Genomic DNA, 24,386 nt, shown 5'->3' with positions numbered 1-24,386 from the left:
ACAATCGGTTTTTTTTTTACTGTAGATAGTCTAGACTAAGCAATGGCAAACATGTGGTTATGCTATTGTAGTATTGTAAGAATACACATGATCCACAACAAAAACAAACAAAACAAGATGTATTTTAAAGCAGCTTTTAAAGAAAATCTGTCCTGGAACTCATACAACATTCACAATTCCCTCAAGTAGAAAGGCATTTCCCTTTAGTATGTTCCTCCATGTTTCAGTTCACTTTCAAACATTTGTTCAACACAGGACATTCATTACATTAGAGGTTAAGAAGATTGAATGAGACCTTAAAGGACATTGAGTAGTTTGTAAGTAACATTCTGATGTTAGTGTATGAGATGAACCAACCGTACAGTCCTCATCCGGTCAAAGAAGTGTCACAGACAGTTTACACACAGTTTATATATTTGTGCAGTCAGTGATGCATTCATTTTTAGATTACAGAGAAGACAGTAAAGTGCAGCCTTTTTTGAGGAACGTGCTGCTCTTCATCGACTTAGAAATGGTGAAATGATTATATCATTGCTTAAATAACTAAGTCATGACTGAGACTTAGAATAGTGATTGCCAAAATAGAATGAGATGGACTAATTTGTAAGCAGAAGGGGGTTTTCAATCTAATAGATCACTGATATTTCGCTTGTTTTTCAAAGTTTTGGTCAGTGGGACGTCAATCAAAACTTCTAAACAAATTGCGTAATCACCTCGTTATGAACCATCTCTTCTGCTTCACAAAAAGCTGCACTTTTTACATTAGCAAATGAGACTACATGATAATTCATTGTGTGAGGGAAGGGTCATCAGGAGGTTGTTGAAATGATTGCGTTACATGCAGCTGGCAGAAGCACTAATGGTGTCAGAGCAGTTTAGTAAGTCCTCTCCACACACACTACTGCAGGCACTGAGTAAATGTGAGAGGAAATGACTGGTGCCAGCTGGAAAGGCGATAAAAGCATGTGGAGTACTACAGTTCAGATCAAGTTCAAGGTAAATATACATTGTTGGACACTATCAAAGTCTTTTAGGTTATTGTTTTATACTTTGAATTTAAATTATACAAGTAGGAAAAAATCGGCTGAATTTGAGGACTTGTTTTCCATGCAAGGAAAATGAGAAAAAAGCAGAGTTTTCCAGAGTCAAATTTAGATATTCTCATGACAAATGTAATGATACATACATAAGCCTTGACTGACTGAACTTACTCCCATTTTCACCTCCATGAAATGTGTTTAAATTACAGTCTTATAGACAATATTTCAGTCTAGATATTTTACTCTTCAGTGGGGCTGTATAGATATATTGATCACATACTTCAGACTCTTATTGGCTGAGCTGCTAAGATAAATTAAAGCACGAATGAATGACATTCAGTAGAGAATTAAAGTATCACATGAGGGCCATTTTAAGAGGATTTCCTACCCTGGCAAGATACAATGCACAACAATCCCGTAATTTCTACAATAAAAGACGGAGGAATATACAATATAAAGAATTTGCACACCTTTAATCAAACTAATACCATCCCACTGACTTACTTTGTATATTTCTAACCTTTGGCAGATTTTTTCCACTTGCATAAGGGAAAATCAAATTGTAACACTCGATAGGTGATAGAATGACCTATTGAGCGGGGCTGCAGCAGCAGTGCTGGGCCAGACAGCCAAGCGTCTGAGTGCTAAATGGACAACTTACTGTGGGTCCTCTGACACACTGTGTGTGCGGCTGAATCTACAGAAGGCAGAGAGCACAATCACAAATGAATACAAGTACACTCAGAGACACTCAGCATTCACTCATGTGGATATCAGACAGTGATGGGATCGCTAGTGAGTAACATTTCTGTGATCACACTGACAATGAGTTAGTTATGGAAGATTTAATACAGTTAATTGTTCAGAAATGTTTCAAATACTGGTTTTGTATCAAGCACTGAGATTTAACCCTGATCCTTAAACCAGGCACAAGGGGGCAGTCTTATCCATAACACAGCCAGAGCAGCAGACACTTTACTGCATCCCTGCAAACCAAAACCCTGTTAGCATAAGACAGATGCATATGGCAATGATCTTTGATGCAGCTGACACTTAACTCTTTAAAAGCACATGCAGCCTTTATGAGACAGCACACATGACGGATGTGCTCTGTTTCTGTCTGCCACTACCACTGGTAGGTCTGGCCTTGGCCACAAAGGTCTTCACACGCTGTTTTTATGTAGCTGCCTCTGTGATGTTGGAGGGGTGTGAGAGTAAGCGTGGCCTGTGGTTTCTCGCCACAAGAGAACAAGGAGACTAACAGAGAAGCCTCACGAAATCAAGAGCAGATACACTTATTTCTGGTTTGTTGTAGTAGAATCACTCGCCATATGTTTAGTAGGAAGATGAAAGCCTGTGATAGAGTGGGGTCTGCTTTAAAGATGGTATTTGAGTGATATTTATGGGATTGATTGAGATTGGTTGGATCAATTTAAGCATTCAGGAATGGCCGAATCATTTTGGATCAATTTGAATTTAGAGTCCATTGCTAACCCCTTATTGGGACTCCAGAAGGATTCATGAAAGACAACATGTTTCTCTTTCTTAAAATTCTTTAACCAAAATCAGCAATGCAATTAGAAACAAATCAAAATTGACCAAAGTTTCTTTGCTTTTACAATGACAGTTGCTTTTTGAGAAAATAATACAAGTTTGCATTCATTTTAAAAGAAGTCGTGCAACCTTTAAGTAGATAAGCCATCCAGAAAGCAGCAGCGCAGTCTGAGGTCGAGGTGCATGCTGATATTGAGTATTCAAAACAGTCATTTGAATACTAGATCCTCTGATTTTTAAGTTGCATGTTGTAGCTTAAGATCAGCGCAGTGGAGTTATTAAAATGTAGTGTTGTTGTTGGGGGCTCACGTTGCAGGAAGATCGCTCTCCGACCAAGTGCTTCCTTCTTTTGGGTCGCCACTCTCGCTCAGCGCCCTTTCCTTCCGCCGGCCTGTATCGGTTGTTGCAGTTGCCACGGCAGCGGGCACAGGAAGGAAGTGCGGGGGATTGGCGGTGTTGATGTTTTTGGGAGAGTTCAGCGATTGGCCGGCCTGTTTCTGGCCCTGATCCCGCTCTGCATCTGCGGCCAACGGGACACCAGTGGCTCCCTTCCTCACAGCCGCTTCCTCCGGCTCGGTCACAGGTGGATGTTTCCCGGTGGCGATGGCGGGGCTCGCTGCAGCAGATTTGGCTGCCAGAGTTGTCGAATGGTGGAAGAACTCCTCAGAGCACGAGCGAGCTGGAGTACTGCAGAAAGCAAAGCAAACTAAAACGCACTGCTGCCTGGTTATCATCCTATCAGACAGCATTCCTCTGAGGAGCTAAATGGAGGGTTTTTAAAGACATAAATCTGAGCCAATAGCACGCTCACAAATCCCTTCTCAGTAGACAAACAAATTGGAGTCACAAAGCCAAAGTATAACTCTCTGAACACTGTTTTTCTCTCATCCCGTGATGAACAGCCACTTTCTGAGAGGAAAGTTATGGGACTATAAATTCCCAGCATGCATGGCGGGGGGAGAAAGGCTGTGAAAAGGCCAAGCCTCAGTCCCAGCCTGTTCTGGGTCAGGGAAGGAAGAAGCAAGGCCTCATTTCCTTACATCCGGAGGGTGGGTAGCATGTTCCCTGTGAGTGTGAGTGTGAGTGTGAGTGCGAGTGTGAGTGTGAGTGCGAGTGCGAGTGCGAGTGTGAGTGTGAGTGAGTGTGAGTGAGTGTGTGAGTGAGTGTGAGTGAGTGTGTGTAAAGTACATTTTTGTGGTTACCTGCTTGGTTTGTATTTGAAGGTGTCAACACAACCTTTGATAGACTTCTAAAAAAACAAATATGTTGATGTTATATAACCGTTTTTAAACTCCTGGCAACACAGAAACACACATTCCAGCCTCAGTTTTCTTCTGGAACAATACAAGCTGTTACCAACTAAAGAAGCCAATATCAAAGCCTTTTAAAAACATCCAGAAATCCCCCTTTTCCCTTGGATTGCAGATAAACACATGTCAGATTTCTTTTGAGCATTCATTTCACTCCCCTGAATCGCTGACAACCAAATCAATGCCGTATCATCCCTGCCAGGAAAAGATGGAACAACTGGGGGAGTGAGTCTAATAACTGTCCAACAGCACGGTGAATGAAATGCTGGACCAGGAAATAACAGCGAAAAAAAAAAGACAGTCACGCATCACAGTGGACTCCCGCACCGGGAAATATAAAGCGGAGTATATTGACAGCTCATAATCCTCAACCTGAAGTGTAAAAGGTGCGACCCCTGGCTGGCCTGTTGTATAAAGTATGTGTTCCAGATAGATGTTATGTTGCTCTGGGTAAGCTCTGGAAGATGGTCTGGTAATGGTGGAGCCAAAGATGATAAGTCCTGGATGAAAACACCAGCTGTGGAAGTTATTTTGTATCAAAGCAACAGTCCTGATAAAAACTGTTCTTGATTAAGCATGCAGATCACCCTCAATGAACTGGGACATTGCTTTTGGACAGAAGAGCTGCTGATGAGATCTTTTTCAGCTGAACAAATTCACCTTCACTGTGATGATGCAGGTGGGTGTCTCACACCGTGCACACAAAGCTGCAATGATCTGTATGGCTAGGTGGCCCTTGTGGTAAGTACGCTATTTCTCTGGTGAGCTGATCCTTTACTAAACAAAAGCCCAGCTGCAATAAGAGCCTGCAGACTCTATTTATTCTTCACATATTCAGCATTGCAGAGCACTAGAGACATTTCGTTTTCTTATACCACGCATACCTCTTCCTGGTCTAAACCTGGCTCCCACAATGCAACACGACTGGTGACAGTTCAGTATGAGATGTTGTTGTGTTATGCTCCTAGTCACTGATAAAGTTATGATCATCTAGCCTGAAGCAGAGATGAGGAGCGAGCGTCAGAGGTTTATTAAACTCACTTCTTTATAACTCAACAACTTTTTTTTTTCAATATTTGAACTTGAAGTGCTCAGCTTCAACCAACATCCAATGTGTCAGACTTTACCCAGCGTCCTTTCTAGATGTAAAACGCTATGATACAACTATTCTAAAGACCTCTAAACAGACATTGATGTGTGAAATCCACAGATGTCCCCCTATAAGTGTAAAACTACAAAAATAAAAACACAAATGAATATGAATTTTAATGTTAGATTCTATATGGCTGTCTATTATCTATTAGATTACATTTGGTTGATTTAGAGCAATCAGGACTATGAATCAGAGGCTCATATGGGGTATTGATAAAAACAGGAATCAAGGGGAAAGACCTTTGCTCAGAGGAGACCATCAGGTGAGGCCCAGTGTCCCTGCGAGGCTCTGCTCGGGGCGGGGGGAGGCTATAGGGCAGAGGCTCACTGCTCCTCCTCACATGGATCTGAACACGAGGAGTGGAAGCAGTCTGCTCCCCTTCATCCTCGTCCTTTTCAGTCTGCTTGGCCTTCTGAATATGTATCTGGGGGTCCAGGGTCGGGCAGGGGGACTCTCCGGGTCTATCCTCTAAACTAGGGGCTTCATTTGGACTGTTTCATCACCCATTCACACACCACACACACACAAACAGGGAGGTATGATGAAATCACAATGGAGCAAAATTAGCCACAATGAGACGAGGATGACATCACGTACAGGAGACATGCAGCACACACACACGGGAAACAGCATGGACGGAAGGATGGAGAAAAAAACAACGACAGTTTGGACAAAATCAATGAAAACATGCAATTGTACATCATGGATGAAGTTACCAGGGGGAAAGAGTCCCTCCCTTTCTCTCTCTCTCTCTCTCTCTCTCTCTCCTCTCTTTGATCTGATGCTGTTACAGCTACATAATGCTACATCTAAACCTCAGAAACTACTGAAGTCAAAATCTCTCTCTGTCTACCACTACACACACACACACACACACACACACACACACACACACACACACACAGATCAAAGCCCATTAAGGAATCCACTAAGCCAGCAGAAATGACACTTGTACAGTGAGAGCCGATGGCAACACAAGATTAAAAGAATAGAAATGTGATCCCGGCGCTCTACACATGCCGAACCAATAAATGCCAATAAGAGCGTCAGATTTTAATCTACTTCTCCTGTGTAGTAGATTTCACACTTTCCCTTCAATCACAGCCAATGAAAAAGCACATCTGGCGTCCATTAGCCACTCCCATGTGAGACCTTCTTTTGCAATATCAATAAACAACAGACACACAGAAAGATGTTGGTGAGTCTCTCAAGACTCGGTAAACAACAATATGCTTTTTTCCCCCAACATCTATATTCTGTCTTTGTGAGTTTTATAAATACCATAAAAAATACATGTCACACATTCTAAAATAAATAACTTCTGGGTCAACTTTCAACTATATTTGTTCCCTTTGTTTGGATTTTGTCAAGCTAAAGAGAACTCACAAAACGTGTAGGAAGCATGGTTTGCTGGAACTGCAATTTGTGTGGAATTCTCTTCCAGAAATTGTGTGCAACTTTTAATGAAAAAATGTGTCATCTGCAGCAAATCTATTTCATGCCATCACCAAATGATCAGTTCATTATGCAATTATACCGCCCTTGACCTCCAACTGCAGCATTCAGGAACAAGCATAATGTAAAACGCTCTGCACAACTCTATTAAAAAAAGGGCTGTGAATTATTAAAGTCCCTATATGTAAAATATTTCTGATAGCAGAGATCTAAAGTGTTTAAAAGCAGACTTTAAGAATGTACTTGCACAGAATACGTGTTCAATAGATTAGTTAACCTTTACACTGCGGTCACTAACAATTCTGTGTGTATTCTTGATTTAAACTCTATTTCTTGGATTCAAAATTTGCTACCTTAAATAAATGACTCTTTGGCCCAATTCCAAACCACACCCTACCCACTCCCACTCGGTGATGGAGTCAGCTCCATCTGTAATCTCACTCGAAGCTGAACGAGGCTCCCTTCCTCCCGGTGGAGGGTGTTGATACAGAGGCAAGCTTTAGGACAAACTCCCCTCTCTCGGGCCGAAACAGGAAATACCCTAACTTTTCGTAACAACTGTTTGAAATCAGCATCTCTTGGACAAAATATTAAATAATAACATAAAAAAAACCTCCAAAAATCTTTATTGGCGTTTCTTTATTTGCAAACCTCTTTTATTTTCAAATATGATGTTTATAAGCTGCTTGGTTTTCGCACTAGTCTGTAAATATATACAACTTTAGAATTAAATTCACACTGTTTTCTAGACGCGGGTACTGTATATATTCCTGAGAAAAACAAAAAAACAGATAACATCTGTTTGATATTTACTGAGTATCTTGATTTACACAGTTTACCAGTCTAAATGTTTACAGGAACTGTTTTTACACAGGGTGATTCCTGATGGACACACACAGCGGTGAGTCCGGTCAGGTAGTGCAACAGGTGAAGTCAGGTGCGATGCAGGCTTGTAGTTGGAGGGCTTGACAACCAACTCCCCCTCCACACTCGCTGGTTTGGAACGGAACTTAATGTGGCGGACCCTCCGCGGGAACGCGCAAACGGAGGTGTAGTGTGTAGGGGTAGTGTGTAGGGGGCGGTTTGGAATTGAGCCTTTAGCTCTGTGTTGCATTTCTTCTACACTTCCTCATCAGTTAGACTCACCTGAACGGCCTGTCTCCCCCTACAGGTGAGGTGGCAGTACTCCAGCTCTTGCGCGCCCCCTCCTCTTTGTCGTTCTTCTTCTTGCGGAGAGGCGTGGGCACGTATCCGCTCTGGTTGCTCTTGTTGGGCAGGTACTGGTTGAAGGGCATGGCAGTGCGCGGCTCGCTGACGGACGTCCGCCGCGTCGACATGTCGTCCTTGCGCACGTCTGGAATCTTCCTGTGGGGAGGGCCGTCGGACTCTGAGTCACTGCCGCGGCCTGTTGAGAGGAGAGGGGATGAAATAAAGGGGTTTATTAATGGCGTCACAGTGAGGTCATTCTGTTGCTCATCTGTTTGGGAATTCAGGTGTGCAGATGCCTTTAACAGCAGGATGATTTGTACAAATACATTTAATGTCGGGATCATTGTTTGTCTCATTTAGAGACAAACAATGATCCGACGATGGTTATTATTATTCAGGAGCTACTAACAAGGTAGGCACAGCGTCTTCTGATCATTTAGAGACGAATCAGGGATACTGTAGGGATATTTAATTTTTAGATATTAAATACGAGTGCTCTGCTAGAACAACTGGAAAACAAATAACACAAAAAAGGTCTGGCTTGGTTTTTCTTGTGTTGTAAGTAATGTTCAGAATTATAAGAGGTTCACAAAACATTTCATCCGTTTAAAATGTAAACCATTCATTTTCTCATCTAAATGTTGGTAACCCTTTCTGCAATCAGGTGGTTTTGCTGCACACCTAATCGAGCATGTACTTATAAAGTGTCTCTGATATGATCTATCAACTTTCTGAATTATAAAATGTGTCATAAAGACTATAAAGAAAAGATGGGGGGGGGGGTGGGGGAACAAATCAATGACTAAAGTGAGAAGATAAACAGTGGATTGTGATTTCTAATCTCTGAATATAAGTAGTACTTTATTTTATCGCCAAGCCGTTAGCAACATGAAATAAAAGGCGTACTAAACATTAAAGTGCTGTTCCAGTGTTTTTATATGGAGTGCATTCCAGCGGCTGCACATAAATCTGCCCCAAGCAGGTTGACGGCCTGTTTTCATGAAACAAAGCAAGTACCATAAATCATCTCAAAATGTATATTGTGCAGCTCCTGCTGACAAAATGCTAGCCTACAGTTGGGAGGAATCCACTCAGGATGCAACTTGTCTGTCTGCGTCCCATTTGAAACATATTGTTAGCGCTTTTAATGTCAGCGGCAACACCTGGAGCTGCAGACGTGCATCGCTCAAGGACTTTCCCTACCGATGAGTCTTAAATTCCTCTGCAGATGTTCATGTGTGATCCTCCGAGTACAGGCAGAGAAGAGAGATGAGGACAAATCCCACAGACATGCCAACAGCATACCAGGGAATTCCTCATTTCCCAAAAGCTGACCCTATTTCAACAGAACTACAAGTATAGAAATGCAGCCTTGCTTACCCAATGTCTCTCAAAACTCCTCTCCAGGATGCTCAGCACGTGTGCTACCGGATTTCCCCTCCCTTTGGATGCATGCAAACATATGACCTCTGAATTTCAATATATACATTTTCCATGCATAAACCCACAATTTCTTCCAGATCTAAACCGTAAAATCTCCCCTAAGTTCTGAAGCGATGCATGTGGATGCAGCTTTAGTGGAAACAAATGTGACATTTTGCACTTGTAAAAATCTCCCTTCCTATTAATAGAGTTCTTGATTTTTATGTGGTTCTAAAAGATAGACAGATCAAGGTCCAAAAGAGGCCTTGGGGTATCTGCACTTTCAACAATAAGCGGTTCAATCATTACTCTTAGCCCATCAATTGGAAACATGAGTGACTCTAGCATCTGAGTGGATCCATCCTTAAGGAACAACACATGTCTTCAGGGAGCGATCTGCTCTCGCTGCACATCTGCTAACACTGAAGCTCAATGGGTCAGTGCCATACCGTACCGGAGACTCCCAGAAACCTATTTACATCAACAATCATCAACATGCAGTGATACTACAGGAAGTGTAGACGCCACAGAGTCCACTTCAATATCCGCTGCAGTGACGAGAAGGCAGGAGTGATACTCTTATCATCTTGAACGAGAACTATTTCTCACGCTTTTTCTAAGTTCTCCTATGAACCATCCAGAACTCTCAGGTCTTCTGGGATGGGACAACTTTCTGTCCCAAGACTTAGAACTAAACATGGAAAAGCAGCGTTCAGTTATTATGCTCCAAATATCTGGAACAAACTCCCAGAACCGTGCAGGTCCGCTGCTACTCTTACTACTTTTAAATCCAGGCTGAAAACATTTATTTTTGTCACTGCTTTTAATTGAACTGCTCTTATCTAACATTGCACTGTGACTTTTATTCTGCAGTGTAACTTTTATTCATGTATTTTATACCAGTGTTGTTTATTTTATTATCTTTGCTTTTAAATGCCTTTTTATAATGTGCACTGTTTCTTAATGCTCTTAATGTCTTTCATTTTTGTAAAGCACTTTGAATTGCCTTGTGTTGAAAGGTGCTATATAAATAAACTTGCCTATTATGTGACACAGATTTTTCCCCGGCAGATTTAACAGCAAAAGTACCAAAGAGTTTTTAAATACTGATTGATCTTGAACACATGCCGTCCATACTGAGTCAACAAACAGATTGTTACAGATAGCCGGTTCCATCTAGAATATGGTGTCCAAATACTCAGATTTCTTAAGCTTTTATGGTACTTCATCTTTTAATCTGAACGGTTATCCCTATCTCGAAAAATGAATCGGAACCACGTTTCCCAGCCAAAAAAGGGTTTGGGTCTATTAAAATTGAATTGGAAACCATATTTAATGTGCTGTATATTCCCTCACAATTCTCAACAGAAATAATGAGAAAATGCAAGCAAAAGGTGCCCAACAGAGGAATTGTGAAGTTCACATTGAGCTTCAAGAAACACAATCTTAATGTCGGCTGTGAGTCCTGAGGCATTTGATGTCAGAACCTGGGGGCGGGACTTCAAAAAACCCTGAAAAGCATAACTCTGTCTATTCTTTCAAGCAGTTTTTTTATGAGTGATGGGTGTTGCCCACCAAAAATAATAAAAGGAGGAAGACAGGTTTTACTACGGCAGCACCAGAAGCAAGTGTCTCGTTCACCAACGCTGAATCCATCTACTGCCACTGCACAGCTCTGCAATATGGAATCTCTTTCAGTGAATCAATTAAACTCTTCTCCTTGTCCCCTAATTACTGTTGGAGAGAAGTCACTTTACAGAGCTGAATAGTGAAAGGGCTTTGTCTGGAAAGGTCAGAGCAGAAAAAACCTGGCAGGTGAGCGCGGTAATAAATGGATGCTCTTGTTCTGGGTGTGCTGGGAGCTCGCGGTGATGGGATGATTACTGCATTGTTGTCTCATTCTCACCTCTCCAGTGTGTGCCTCCTGGCTCTGATCAGATCCCTGATAGTATGAAACCCTTAATAACAGCATGTGCCTGGAGATATGGATCTTGACTTACTAACCTCTCTATACCCTATTCCCGTATAGTGAACCACAATGAGCTTCTGACGGCAGATACTAAAAAGCCTCAAGGAAATTCCAGTTATTTTAGGTAAGCCTTGCCACCTCTTTAGATCTCTAAATTGTTACCTTGCATTATAGCTGGATGTGTGAGAATACAGGCATCCTGACAATGTGGCTTAGTAGTTGTGGGTCACACGTGTTGGTGGACAGATTGATCGTGGTAATGCTTGTATAGAAGAAGCTAGAGGCTTGTGGCAGCTTTGCATTCTGGTCTATTAAGGAGACAACTTTGTCTGAAAGATTTCTCATGAGGCTGCACAAAATATATTTTGTAATATCGACATTGCAATGTGATCATGTCTTATTAAAGTAGGTGTGATGTCTGTAAATGAGCTCAAATGCATCATCTTTTTGCTGTCTGATACAAAATTTACCTCATTTTCCATGACTTAATCCAGCGTTTCCCATTAATTACCTACATTATAAAATATTTGGAGAGTGGATTTCCAGCCTTTCTTCTTAGAGGCAAACTCCAACTTCCAGACAGGTTTTTAGTTGGACAGCTGGTGACAGAAGCTCCGACTTTGAAGACAACAGCTTCCTCTGCATTTCACTCCAAACAGAAACACGGTCTGACAGGAAGCTCTGCCTCACTGTGTTTTTCCCACCGTTCAGAGATGAAACGTACATTAAGCCTTGTGACAGCTTCTGTAAAAACGTTATAGGCTGTCATTAAAATGTAAAAAAGGGTCAAATTCAAATAAAGTGTCGCAATGAACAGCTTTCTATGACAGCATATGGTCGGTTTGGCATTTTGAATGCAGCCAAATTCAGCACAAAGCACACAACAAATTGGCTGCTGTGTGCAGTCCCTGGAAGTCTTGGCTCAACTTATTATGGGAAATTGTTAGGCTCCAATTTCGAATGCATTTAATTAGATAAGGCAATATAGTTATACAAGCAAAAAACTAACTATAGGCACTTTATAAAGATTTTGCACCTGGATGCATATCTTTATGTCTTCACTGTTTTACAATTCAGATTCTTTAGTGTCCTATCCACACATGTAGCTGTGTGTGTTTTTACAGTATAGTCGGATGATTGATTGAATCCTGAAGGAGTTACAATAACCTTGAAACACAATGAAGCTCACAGGCAAAAGTAGAGAAGAAGCGATAGGAGTAAAATAAATACCCAACTGTCTTTCATACAAATGTTATGACAACTGTCATTTAAAGCAATGTCCCCACAGCCTCCAACAGCAAGATATTTAACCAGGAATTCCCATTTTGTACCCTTCCAGAGATAAAGGAGAGTAACAAGGCTCAATATTTCCAAGATGAGGAACTATCACTGTATGGAATGTGTCAGTAAAGAGTCAGACTAAAAACCACTAGAGCAATAGTTCTAGAACACACTTCTTTGTCATGATACACCTCTTCCGCCTCCTCTCACTCTAACGCAGTCACTCATCTCATTTCACACATCAAGAGAGTTATAAAAACACCTGAAGTCCAGATTAACAAGCTCAAACAGTGAGTACTGAATGGTGTCGTAAACACTATGAGACGGCTGGCCCCGCACCATGCATTCGCTTACACACATACACTGTGCACAAAGAGAAAAACCCACTCTGATGCAGAAATAGATACAATGCAATGCTTTTTCAATGGAAGCAAAGACCAAGTGTAGACAGTTGGCTTCTTAAATTATAAAAACCAAACATCTAAAGATCAGTTCCTCTAATCACAGCGACAAAATGTATAGTTCAATGTAGGTACTGCACCTGATTCTCAAACTAAACTTAACGCCTCTGAGGGCAGATCAATTGAATGTCTTCTGTTTTGCATCACCTGACACAAGCCAGTACAGAACTGAAATGCATTTGAAACCAAAACAGATGTCCCAGCACCGAGGTCCATGCATGCTTTGCAGATTGACAGTAGATATGCGGGACTGGAAAACTGATACTGACACACATAGGAAGAATAGAAGACTTGTGGTGAGGATGTAGCCTCTTTTTCCTGGATTAATACAATGACAACTGCCCAGAAAAAAATCAGCAGCTCTTGAACAAAATGTCTTCCCTCTCAGAAAACATATAGCTCTAACTGGAATGAAACAAAGGCCATAGTTTAGCTTCCAAACAGGTTTTGCATTGAGATCATACCCTTTATTATCTCAAAGAGCCTTTGACTAGCACTAGGCGTAGTCCTGTGAAAACACAGCAAGGAGAACCACTTGCTTTATTATAGCAGCACCACGAGGACAATGCACCTCATTTATCTTTATACTAAATCTGAACAACCATTGACCCGAACAGCCATTACTGAATTACATCCCTTCCACAAGACATGTGGTGGCTAAAATGTCTTAATGGCTATTTATTTAACCCGCAATGTTTCACCATCAGTTGTGAAAACGAAGAGTGTTAAAGTAGTAGATTTTCCCCTACCATCGCTGCTGCCGCGGGGGACCAGGACGTCCGGCGACGGGGTTTGTCGTGAGCGTGAGCCGAAGGAGTCCAGACTGTCGAAGGAGTCCTCGCGGCCGTGGCGCGGCGGGGAGAGGGAGTCGCTGCGCTCAGAGTCCCAGCAGTCGATGTAGCCGCTGTCCCGGATGCTGCGGATCGGGCTCTCTGCCTCCTCCGCCTCCTGAACATTCAGAGAGGTTATATCAAATGCACAGTTAGCTGAAAGTACATGAAGACAGATAAAGGATAACATATTTTTTTTGCAAAGTACGTTGAGTAAACTTCTGTCTCAAACAACATCTGAAGAATTTGTTTGTCCCAAATATCTCATATCACTAAGTCCAGGATCAACTTTGTCTTTGTTCCTCTTCCTCTCTGCATGTTCTCGTCTTTGTTCTGCTGAGCTCCCTCTCTATCACTCTCTCCTCACCTCAGTGACCTCTCCCTTCGTCTGTCTACACTTGAAACATGTCTATGCAGCTAATGCAAGGTGGGGAAAGGCCTTTCCTGTCTCCCAAAAGACTTCCTGCTCCTGACCCCTGGCACGTCTGTTATGCAACTCCCAAACTTCTCACTGACTGATGTTTTCAACTCAGCTGTAGTGACAAAGAAATGTTACTCTCATTTATTCCCATCTTTTATATACAATCATTTCTTAATAAAGCAATGAAATGACCTTTATACCCAGGACTTAGATAAGATCTCAGGTCAGTTTTTTATTTAAATCACAGCCAGAACTATAGCCAACCTTAAACGAAATGGTTGCCTAAAAATAAACATAAATATATTCAAAAGCTTAAAATGTGCTTTTACTCAGGTCAGGTTGGAGAAATCCAAGAGAGTGATATCCCTAAACTTTGACATATAAAACTAAAAGCAGCTAATGGCTGAATACCAGCGTTAATAAGTGATGTGGTTTACTTAACACATTCAGGTGAACTTAACCTTTAACTGACCCACTTATCCTCAAACACTTCGACAAATGGAGCAGGGAAAAGTGCAGCTGGTTGAAAATGCACCTGCTTCTTGCATTACAATCATCACTTCAAAAAAAAAGTTTCCATTGCATTAGGATTAGAAAAGAGCACCCCATTTATAATGTGTGACCCTGAAGCGTTTCCCTTGATATTACATCTCATTTCATTATTAATGTCTCTTTGGTGTCATAGAAACGTGGCTTTGTTTTGGTCAGTGGCAACATCTGGGGAAGTTATTGTGCTGAGCTGGCAGAGATTTCTCAGTTTTAACAGCAGACGTCACAGTGTGGAATAAATGGCTCGGGGTGACATCATGCTTGTGAGGGGTTGTCATAGTGTGTCTGTATTTCCGTCTATGGTGCTTATTCATGCTGACTTTTCTTGGTTCCAGTGGGTCAGTAAAGGAGTGGGAGCAGATCGAGATAACTTACACAAGAGCCAAGTTTGACAGAGGTCAGCCCTGGACCATGGGTGGGGGTGTTATACACTCCCTGAGATGATTTCTTAGAAAACACTTTTAACCGAACGCACTCTTATCTCATGCATCAAACATGAGTGGTGTAGTATAATTTGTGTGTTGTGTCGTGATATTCGGCTGCTGCAGAGGATCAATCTGTGAATTCTTGCAGGACAGCATCTCTCTACTTCTTATACCAGCTACAGTTGCTAGGAGATTTGTAATCCACCACCAGCAGCAACAACTGACTGAACGATACCCGTAATTTGCGTTCAGATTTTCAGTATGTTGTTTAGGCTAGACATTACCAAACATGAGAGAGCAAACCTTTCTCATCTGTGACAGCAGGCCGTCAAACTCTTTCAGGTCCAGCGTGGGACCGTTGTAGGAGGTACAGCCGTTGGCAGCACGACCCAACCAGTAGATGGTGATCAGAACCTACAGAGAAAGAAACACATTGAGACGTCAAAGTGAGATACTAGATGCATTCTGTACTACTAAAGTCCTGACCCAGCAGATGTTATCTTATGCATTAAAGAGAGAGAAAGAAATGTTTAGGCTTGTTGTGAGAACTACAGCAGCCCAGGTGATCCAGTGATCCTGAGAACCAACTAACTTACATTCAACTTCCTCAGTGCAATCACAAGTCTTCATAATGACACAATGGAGTTATTAAAGGTGAATACAGCCAACTGGTTTGAAGATTGAGATAGCTGTTCCTATCCAAACCAATGGGTGTCACACAATAAATTAAATATGTTTCTAATACAATCAAGTGGACGTTCAGTTTGTTGCTCGAGCAATACAGGCCAACATTTATTCTAGCCTTCTTAACTTAATAGGTTATAATGCAGGTTGTCTGGTTATTTGAATCAATTTTACTCCAAAGATGTTACATGTTAGCTTATACATCCTGCACAAACATGACAACACTGAGCCATTGTTCTGACTCTGAAACCAGTCCAAGGCACTTTTCTGTCTAAAATACAGCAGCCCTCCAGGGGTCGCATTGATTCATATTTGCATGTTAGCTCCCTTAGCCCTGAGGGCATACACTTCCAGGTCAGTCTCACCTCCTTCCAACACAGAAACCCTGTAAGGTCAGATCTGAAGGAGGCTGCAGTTCCTCTGCTCTGACTCTTTCTTGTACACTAAAGTAATGCTAAATGTGAGTCTTGCTGCGTTCAGTGTAACCCTCTTTGTAGTCAGCTAAAACACATAAATGCAGAATGTACAGATTTGCTGTGCCCACAGGGAGATCACACAGCGCTGCACCTTTAGCACCCAGCTATATTTACAGTGTTCATGTCAACCAGCCCTCCACAGGGATTGATTTGATAGGGGGACTAAGCGTGGCTTAATGTGTGTATTACAGGCACACTGTCAGTGTAAACACACTCTGCCGCCATTCAAACACACTTGGAAGAAGAGTAAATGAGCTGGACTGCTGCTCAGAAGGAAAACACATTTTCTGTATTATGTAATGTTTCCTGAGGGGAAATGCATTGCTTTAAGTAGAGAATAAGCTATACTAGTAGTGATGAAGCTTTGAAAAATGTATTGTGTGCAACAGTGCAGTCTTTCGCAATGTGTTACATATGTTGTCATCGCAATAACGATAAAAAAACTATATATTTAAGAGCTCTAAGCCTCTGTATTGCATAACTGAGTTATGTTGTAGGCTTTGCATTTCTTAGCTTAGTGGAGCCTGGGCTTGTTTGAGCCAAGTGCATCCAAACAAATGCATAATTAACAGCTTAAGAGCAGAGAGATGGGCACAGGCAGAAATTCAAGGCTGAGGTCATGTAAAAGCCGTATTGATCCATCCCTACTTCACTAAGATGTGAAGGGGTTTAATGTTTTGTCACTTTAAAATCAGGGACACCAGATCACAGGGAATCAGAACAAAACTCTTTCACAAAGTACATCAAAACTACTTCTAAATAATAGCTGTTTTGGCATTTATTTTAAATGTGAATTACATGCACATTATTCTCTGTCTTGCCATCACACAGGAAACCACTCATCTACAAGGACTGTGCCAAAGCACCACTGCACCGTCTCTGCACACTCTAGCACCCTGAGCAGCAGAGTTAAATTATTGCATCTCAGTCACCACCAGCATAAGGATAATATCAGTACCAGCTCATATAAAAAGTGGGTCAGCACCAGATGGATTTCACTCCTAGACCAGTATGTGTTAAACTGATCCACAATGATCCCTGCCTAAACTGAACGGGAAATATGCAAGCATTGAGCCCTGCATGATTTAGACAAGCAACACTAAACAAACAACTGTCCTAAACTGAAACTTGGATCCAAGCACTGAGACTGTAGTGCAGAGAAAGCACGTCAGGGGAGTTTGAATGATAGACATTTTTAAACAGGGCCTGACAGTGAGGTAAAACACACATCACACTCTTTGCCTCTGCAGTTTCACCAACACACCTGGCAGATGTGGAAAGACCTGTCGTAGAGGTTTCATGGAAAAGAACAATCCCTTCTCTGTTTCATGTGCACACACGCAGTAGTGATGCACACACAAGGGCATGAGTTACCCTCAGATGCACCTTCAATGTAAACACAAACACACAAGTGCATGCATGCTGCAATCCACAGACCCAGAGATACTCTGAACTAGTCATCACACACATGTCCTACCAGCACTGTCTTGTTCACATCTGCACTGCTACACCATTGTCTTGTGACTTCAGCCATATTCCCTGCATCCATGCAAATGCCCTATTTTTACTAAACAACACCTTCCTCGCTAAATCAGCAGATCCTTCACCTCTCAATATGTGATGAGCTGCAGTACCAGCTGCTCTGTCCTCAGTGTGAGTCTGCAGGGCAGGTCCACAGTGTGTGAGCAGCTCGTGGCTGGAGCCTGCAGCTGCTGGGCCGTTTGTGGGCCGTTTGCTATCGCTGCTAATGTGGGCTGAGAGTCCCTGTGTGGCGTCAGCTAAATGAGCTAGCAGGCCGGCTCTGCAGCTCCACACATTAACTGTATAGTGCACAGCAGCATCACAGACAGACAGGGGGGGGGGGGAGGATGAGAGGGAGGGAAGAAGTGCTCTGACTGCAGAGTGGGCAGGGCTAAAAGTATATGTGTTCTACTTCTTAAAGCAGCATTCATGGAAAGAGACAAAATTGAGTTGAGGTACATTTCAACAAAAAAAAGGACACCTGGAGCGTAACAATGGAAGATTAGGAGGAAGACTGAACAACAGAAGGAAATATATTTTAAGGAGAGAGAAAAGTAACTAAATTGGATTAAATATGCAAAAAAAAAAAACCATACTAGAGATAAAACAGAAAAGAATAATATGGGTAAATCTGAAGTTCTGGAGAACGCACAGTAAGACTAAACAGACAAAGATCAAAAGGAGTTGGAAAATGAAGAACAGACAACCAACTAAAAGTGAGAATAGATAGATGGACGTCATGTAGGGAGCATGAAACTGAAAGGTATGGTGGAGAAGGCCAAATTAAATAGATCAAAGTAAATCGAACAGATAGAAGCAGAAAACAGTTCAGTCTAGCACACAGAGCAAGTCATATTTTGGTGGAGTGATGAGCACTACATGGAGTTGACTGTAGAGTGAGCCTAACTGGAGCTGACAGAGTGACAACCGCAGCTCCTACAGAACCACCGGACCATAATAACAGTTTACAACCAGACATACACTTAGCAGACAAACAAATGATCCCGCTGTGATGCAGAAGTATCACTTACATTCTTGAGTTTTCGGCCGCAGTCACTTCCCCTGGGAGAAGGAGAAAGAGACACAAGATCAACTTTAAATATTTACTGAAGAAGCTTACATAAATATATCAGCAGACAGCTTTAAAAAGGAACCAAACTCCCACATAGTTGCAGCAGAACAACAAACTTATTGAACAAAGAGTAGAGGAATCTGCAGTGAACCCACACACTGCCAGACTCCACACTTGCATCTCTGGATCCAGCTTGTATCTTGGTGCTGTATTTATTTGATATTTCCAGCAGCATTATTATTATTCACTGACTTCAGCTAACGGTATATAAAAAGCAAGCGCACCCTTAGATCTAACATTTTGCAGCAGCAGTCATCGCTCCAAAAGACAAATTCTTCTTCAACAGTGAGTCTGAGATGGATGTCAGAGTGGCGTCCACATGTTTTGACTGCAAAGTGAACTCTGGGAGAGCGGCAGACACTTAGCGCCAGGGATGCTGCCAAGAGGAAAAGATGTGGATGACCACTTGAAGCTATAAATGGGAAGAGGCATGAAGCTGATACACACTAAGACAGGGAGACAGCAGCAGAGATATCCACTCACACATTCCTTTCCTATGAAACATTTAAAATGCTTATATTTAAGGAATGTTTAAAAAGAAAGAAACGTTTGAAGTGTAAAGATAAGTTGAAGGATAAAGAACGCCGTGCTGCAGGCTTCCTGACAGAGCACCAGTAGAGAGCTGGTTGGCCTTCAGCCTGAAGAGAGACCAACAAAGCTCTGTGTGATGTGTTATGTTCTTATGTGTGTTCCTTTTGGGACTCTTGGTGATCTGTGTTTCGTTTCTTGTTAACATGTTTTTATTGTATTCATGTTTCTGTGTTCTTATTTTGAACTTTCCTTTTTATTGTGAAGCACTTTGTGAATTTTGTTTCTGTGAAAGGTGCTATACTAAATAAACAGATCATTATTATTATTATTATTATTATTATTATTATTATTATGTGTGTGCTCAGGCTCATTGGTGCAAATGCTCAGCAGTATACCCAAATTGCAAGCCAATGTCTCTTTTACAGGAGAAAAATACATTCCTAGAACTGATACTGGTTTAAAAAGGAACCAGGGGTGGGGGTGGGGGGCGAGTCATTTCTGCTCCCGGGGATAGTTGCAGCTTTTTGTAGGATTCAGACAGATGGAAAATATGTTGGTGTTAACAATTCCTTCATTAGCCAACAAATCCTTCTTGTGGATAATAAGGCGAGTTGCTTTATTAGCCGACCAACTTATATAGAAAACGTATTATCTATGGAGCACATTGCTATGTATGGGTTGCTTGAATGGAATATTTAGCTCCATATAGGGACAATACATCATATTTTATAGTAAATGACCCTTTAACTTATAAGCAGTATGTAAAGTAACACACCTCCTAACAAAGCTGAATCAACCAATGAACTTGCTTCATCGTAAGAACACACGACACCATTGATCAAGGTTTAGGTTTTTGCAACGTATATCATTACCCATAACACCCGTCTCTGTGTAGAGACGATACTGTATATATTGCCTTATAGATATATCTTCAGGGGATCTAAGAAACAAATCTATGAAAATAAATGATCTTATAAGGATCAAACACGTCTAGTGAGGATGATATGCATCTCCTCTGAGGAACCTGGACAAAGACACAACAACATCCCTGAAATGTAAGACTCATTCATACAGTGGAGAAAATAATCAGTGTGTGTTTTTCTGCCTGAGTTCTGAATCCATAGTACATTATGACTCGGCTGATGTTTCCAAGGCCTGGGGGTCACAGAGCTTAAATCACTCGACACACAAGTGACACCTAAATTGCAGCTGCATGGGTTTGGCATGACAGCAGTGACCTGAGAAAGAGAGGGTTGAAAGAGGAGAGGAGCAAGGTGAAAGTAGCTGCAGGGAAGGATCTGCGAACCCTGCTCTTCTCTTTCTGTCGGCTGACTAAATAAACAGACAGGTTGCTTTTCTCTGCGTTACCTTGAAGAAGCAAACCTGAAGGACGGATTCCACAAGGTATTAGATCATCATATTTAGGGGCATGTTATTCTCTTTCCATTTTCCATCTCTCTCTGTCTCTATCCGAGTCAGTTTCCATGATTTCATTCCAGTGGTATGAGTGATAACAGAATGATTTTGTCTAAGATGTACAGTTTCAATACGACCGTGTTATCAGTACAATGGTTATGGAGATAATATAGTAAATGTATGGTTTATATTTTACCTCTGCTATAATTGATTCATCTTAAAAACTATAAATATTTGACATTTTATTTGAGTAAATGGTGAAATTGGAAAAAAGTATGACAAATGAACAAGGAAATTGTGTCAATTTTGGAAAGATTGCAATAGTAGGTTATTTGAAGGCATTTATTGAAGTTTTTTTAAATGTATTTATAAAGCTGATAACACTTTTACAGAATAAATGGAGAGATTTTATGAAGAATGAAATTGTATGTTTTACAAAATCCTGGAGGGGCGTGTTTTTGAACATTAAATTGTTGTATATTTTTTGTAGTATTTCCAAAAATTGCGTAACCTCTGTTGGACAGCTGAATGGAAACATTTTTTCTTTCCTCTCGTTGACTCTGGTTGGCAAAATGTCATCTATCTTGGATATCGATCTGTTTCACACGAGAGATACTTCAGGCCGGAGCTCGCAGTGCATCATAACCTGTCAGTCTTTACGCCACGCTGTCAAAAAAGCAGAGTAAACACCTGTCCAGAAACTCAGGGTGAGGACTCCGTAACTGCTTCCTGTCATGTGTACGAGCTGCAGGGAAAAAGCATCCTGTATGGCAGAGGGTTACATAACAACTGGAAACAGCTCAGGGCCACCAAGACAATGAGTCTACTGTTTCCTTTTCAGGTTGAACTAACTGTATAGATTACCCAAATATTCCTGATGATATCTTTGAGTGAGTGAATATTTGTTCAGTTTGTAAATGATCTTTTCAGAGGGAGAGACGATCCAAGATGAAGCTTTGATATATTATCAGTTTGCAATGATCATATCAGGGCTGTCAATTTTCTAGTCAAAGTTCAAACTACTCTTAAAGGAAAATATCTTACAATCTGTAATCATCTGTTCAAATGCAAAATGATATCAAATAATTTAATTACTTATTATATGTATAAGTGCATCAGGCCGAGTCTTGGTCTCAACCGGTGGTATTCCTGGCTGTGGGAGCAGCTTGCTAACACGGGCATCCAACAAATTATTCTACATATTTCTGATCATGCGACACTTTCTTGTCTTTATCGCCTTAATCAATGTTCTTGCACGTACTGTAGCAGCGGAGCATCTCTCTGTTGCTTATTAGTGTTGTGCCAATCAGTTATACAAACATCAGTTTTTCTTGAACTTGGGATCAGTCCGTCCCCTCTGTCGAACGGGTTGGACGTTGGACAGCCTTTTTACGTGTCCGTCTGATTGATTTTGCACTGTTCAATATTGTGTACGTATTTAATTATTGATTCATCTTTTTCTTTTCTTTTTATCCTGCAACTGGATGACTAACGGGAGGGCAGAAAGCATAGGTTGTACAGAAAGTAGCCCTCCCGCTTCTACTCATTTTGTTTGTTTATCAGATTCATAAATTGGCTGCATTGAGCCTAAACACATGTTATAACTTCGGTTGGAGTCAATCAGCTGACTCCCACCGGGGAAAAATCCACAGCAGCACATGCCACACACACACTGACACACAAACACATACTGTCCTTTTAAGAACTGCATGCTCTTTCTGTATTTGTTACCAGGCAACAAAGTAGGAGTCATGGTTCAGAGAGTGAGTGTTGTGTTTGGACAGGGAGCCAGTTGTGTCAAACAGATATGGTATTGTTGCTTCACTGACAGGCGATACACACTTCCATTGACTCTCTGCTGGTTGTTTATGTTGGCAGTGAGCTGGGTGATTGTCTAATGTGGGGAAGGACAGACAGAGTGACACAAGGACAGCGATACAGACAAGGCCTCTGTTAAGACAGGCAGTCCATCCACATAGTGAAACACAAGCCTTTGTTCATCATCATAATGTTGATATACGGACCTTGGGAGGAGATGAAATCTAGCTTATACTTAGTGCATTGGTTGTCATAAACCTTTTGCTAACTACACATCTGTCTTTTATAGCCATTTGCTTAGATTTATTAGGTTAAATCATCAGTTTGATGTATTATCACCACACTAAATTCAAATAAGGCCACATTTTCATAAAGCTCTTGTCACAAAAACGTAGCTTTCCTATGCCCTGTAGTAGCTCATTATTTTCTTGATTGACTATTTAAATTAATTCTGCTATTTAATAATGACACCCACGATAAAACCTTACATTAATTCGCTCTGAAAGACAAGAAACTTCATTATGTTTTGTTGACTTTAGCAGAATAAACTTTAAACTTTCATTTATTCCGAAAAATAAATCCACTTTCGATGATCAAAACACTTGGTGGATATTGTGATTTGATGTTATTTAGGAACATAATAAAATACACACACAAAGACCCCGACACACCTGTAGACGCAGGTTAATTCTGCAGCTTAAAGACTTACTTGGCAGTGGGGCGTGTGGACGTGTCCTGCAGGTCTCCAGGGTCAAACAGCTGGGAGCCTTTCAGTCCCAGCTCCTCACAGCCTCGAAGAAACCCACTCAGGTTGTCCTACACAGAACACACACACACACACACACACACACACACACACACACACACACACACACACACACACACACACACACACACACACACACACACACACACACACACACACACACACACACACACACACACACACACACACACACACACACACACACACACACACACACACACACACACACACACACACACACACACACACACACACACACACACACACACACACACACACACACACGTTCATCAGGATAAATACAGTGCTGGCAGAGACAGAAGGCAACAAGAGGTCAGTTCTGCACAAGGTCTCAACTCAAATGCACCTGTGACTCATACTCTCCCTCTCCGAATCACTTACTCAATTCTTCAGAGACCAGATGAAAAAATGGTCCTATTATTATAAATGGTCCCCACAAAGATAGATGAACAAGAACACACTCATGGGTTAAGTACTGCAGAGGTAAAGCCAAGATCCTCTTTATTTACCACTCATTAAGTGAGCCTATATTCCAAACCACTCTCTCAAGGTCTCTCTGACACACACACACACGACAATAATAATTTGACTGATCTGCAGAGGATTGATACATACTTTCCCCCTGCGTACAAGCATGCAAACACACACACCACAAACACAAACGATTACACAACATGGAAACCCGAATACCTGCTCGACAAAAACATGACACCAGCAGGTTTTGTGGACGGATTTGGTGCGTCTCCTCTCTAAGGTTACTCCAACTCCTTCGAGGTGCTTCCTTTTTCTATCTTCCCTCCTTCACCTGCTGTCCCTCGCTGATTCCTTCCCTCTGTTCTTCCCTATCTTTCACTCTCTCCCCATCTTCTCTGTTGTCCTCCCTCTCTCCCCTCTGCTCTCAGACTAACTCTTTGTTGGATGCAACCTGAGCCGAGCTCTCCT

The 24,386-nt window shown here is 41.6% G+C and overlaps 1 protein-coding gene across 1 annotated transcript in view; it reads right to left on the bottom strand.

The window, feature by feature from the left end:
• Positions 1-24,386, bottom strand: part of LOC134859875 (LIM and calponin homology domains-containing protein 1-like) — a 74,948-nt gene that overhangs the window by 14,299 nt on the left and 36,263 nt on the right. Inside the window, 8 exon segments of the mRNA XM_063876621.1 lie at positions 1,702-1,737; positions 2,904-3,281; positions 5,297-5,548; positions 7,659-7,917; positions 13,604-13,802; positions 15,383-15,493; positions 18,792-18,822; positions 23,367-23,473. Of these exon segments, the coding sequence (XP_063732691.1) occupies positions 1,702-1,737; positions 2,904-3,281; positions 5,297-5,548; positions 7,659-7,917; positions 13,604-13,802; positions 15,383-15,493; positions 18,792-18,822; positions 23,367-23,473 (1,373 nt within the window).

The sequence above is a fragment of the Eleginops maclovinus genome, chromosome 23, assembly GCF_036324505.1.
Source record: "Eleginops maclovinus isolate JMC-PN-2008 ecotype Puerto Natales chromosome 23, JC_Emac_rtc_rv5, whole genome shotgun sequence".
In the NCBI taxonomy this organism is placed as follows: domain Eukaryota; kingdom Metazoa; phylum Chordata; class Actinopteri; order Perciformes; family Eleginopidae; genus Eleginops; species Eleginops maclovinus.
The sequence above is the reverse complement of the archived record's forward strand: the minus strand, read 5'-3'. Positions and strand labels throughout refer to the sequence as shown.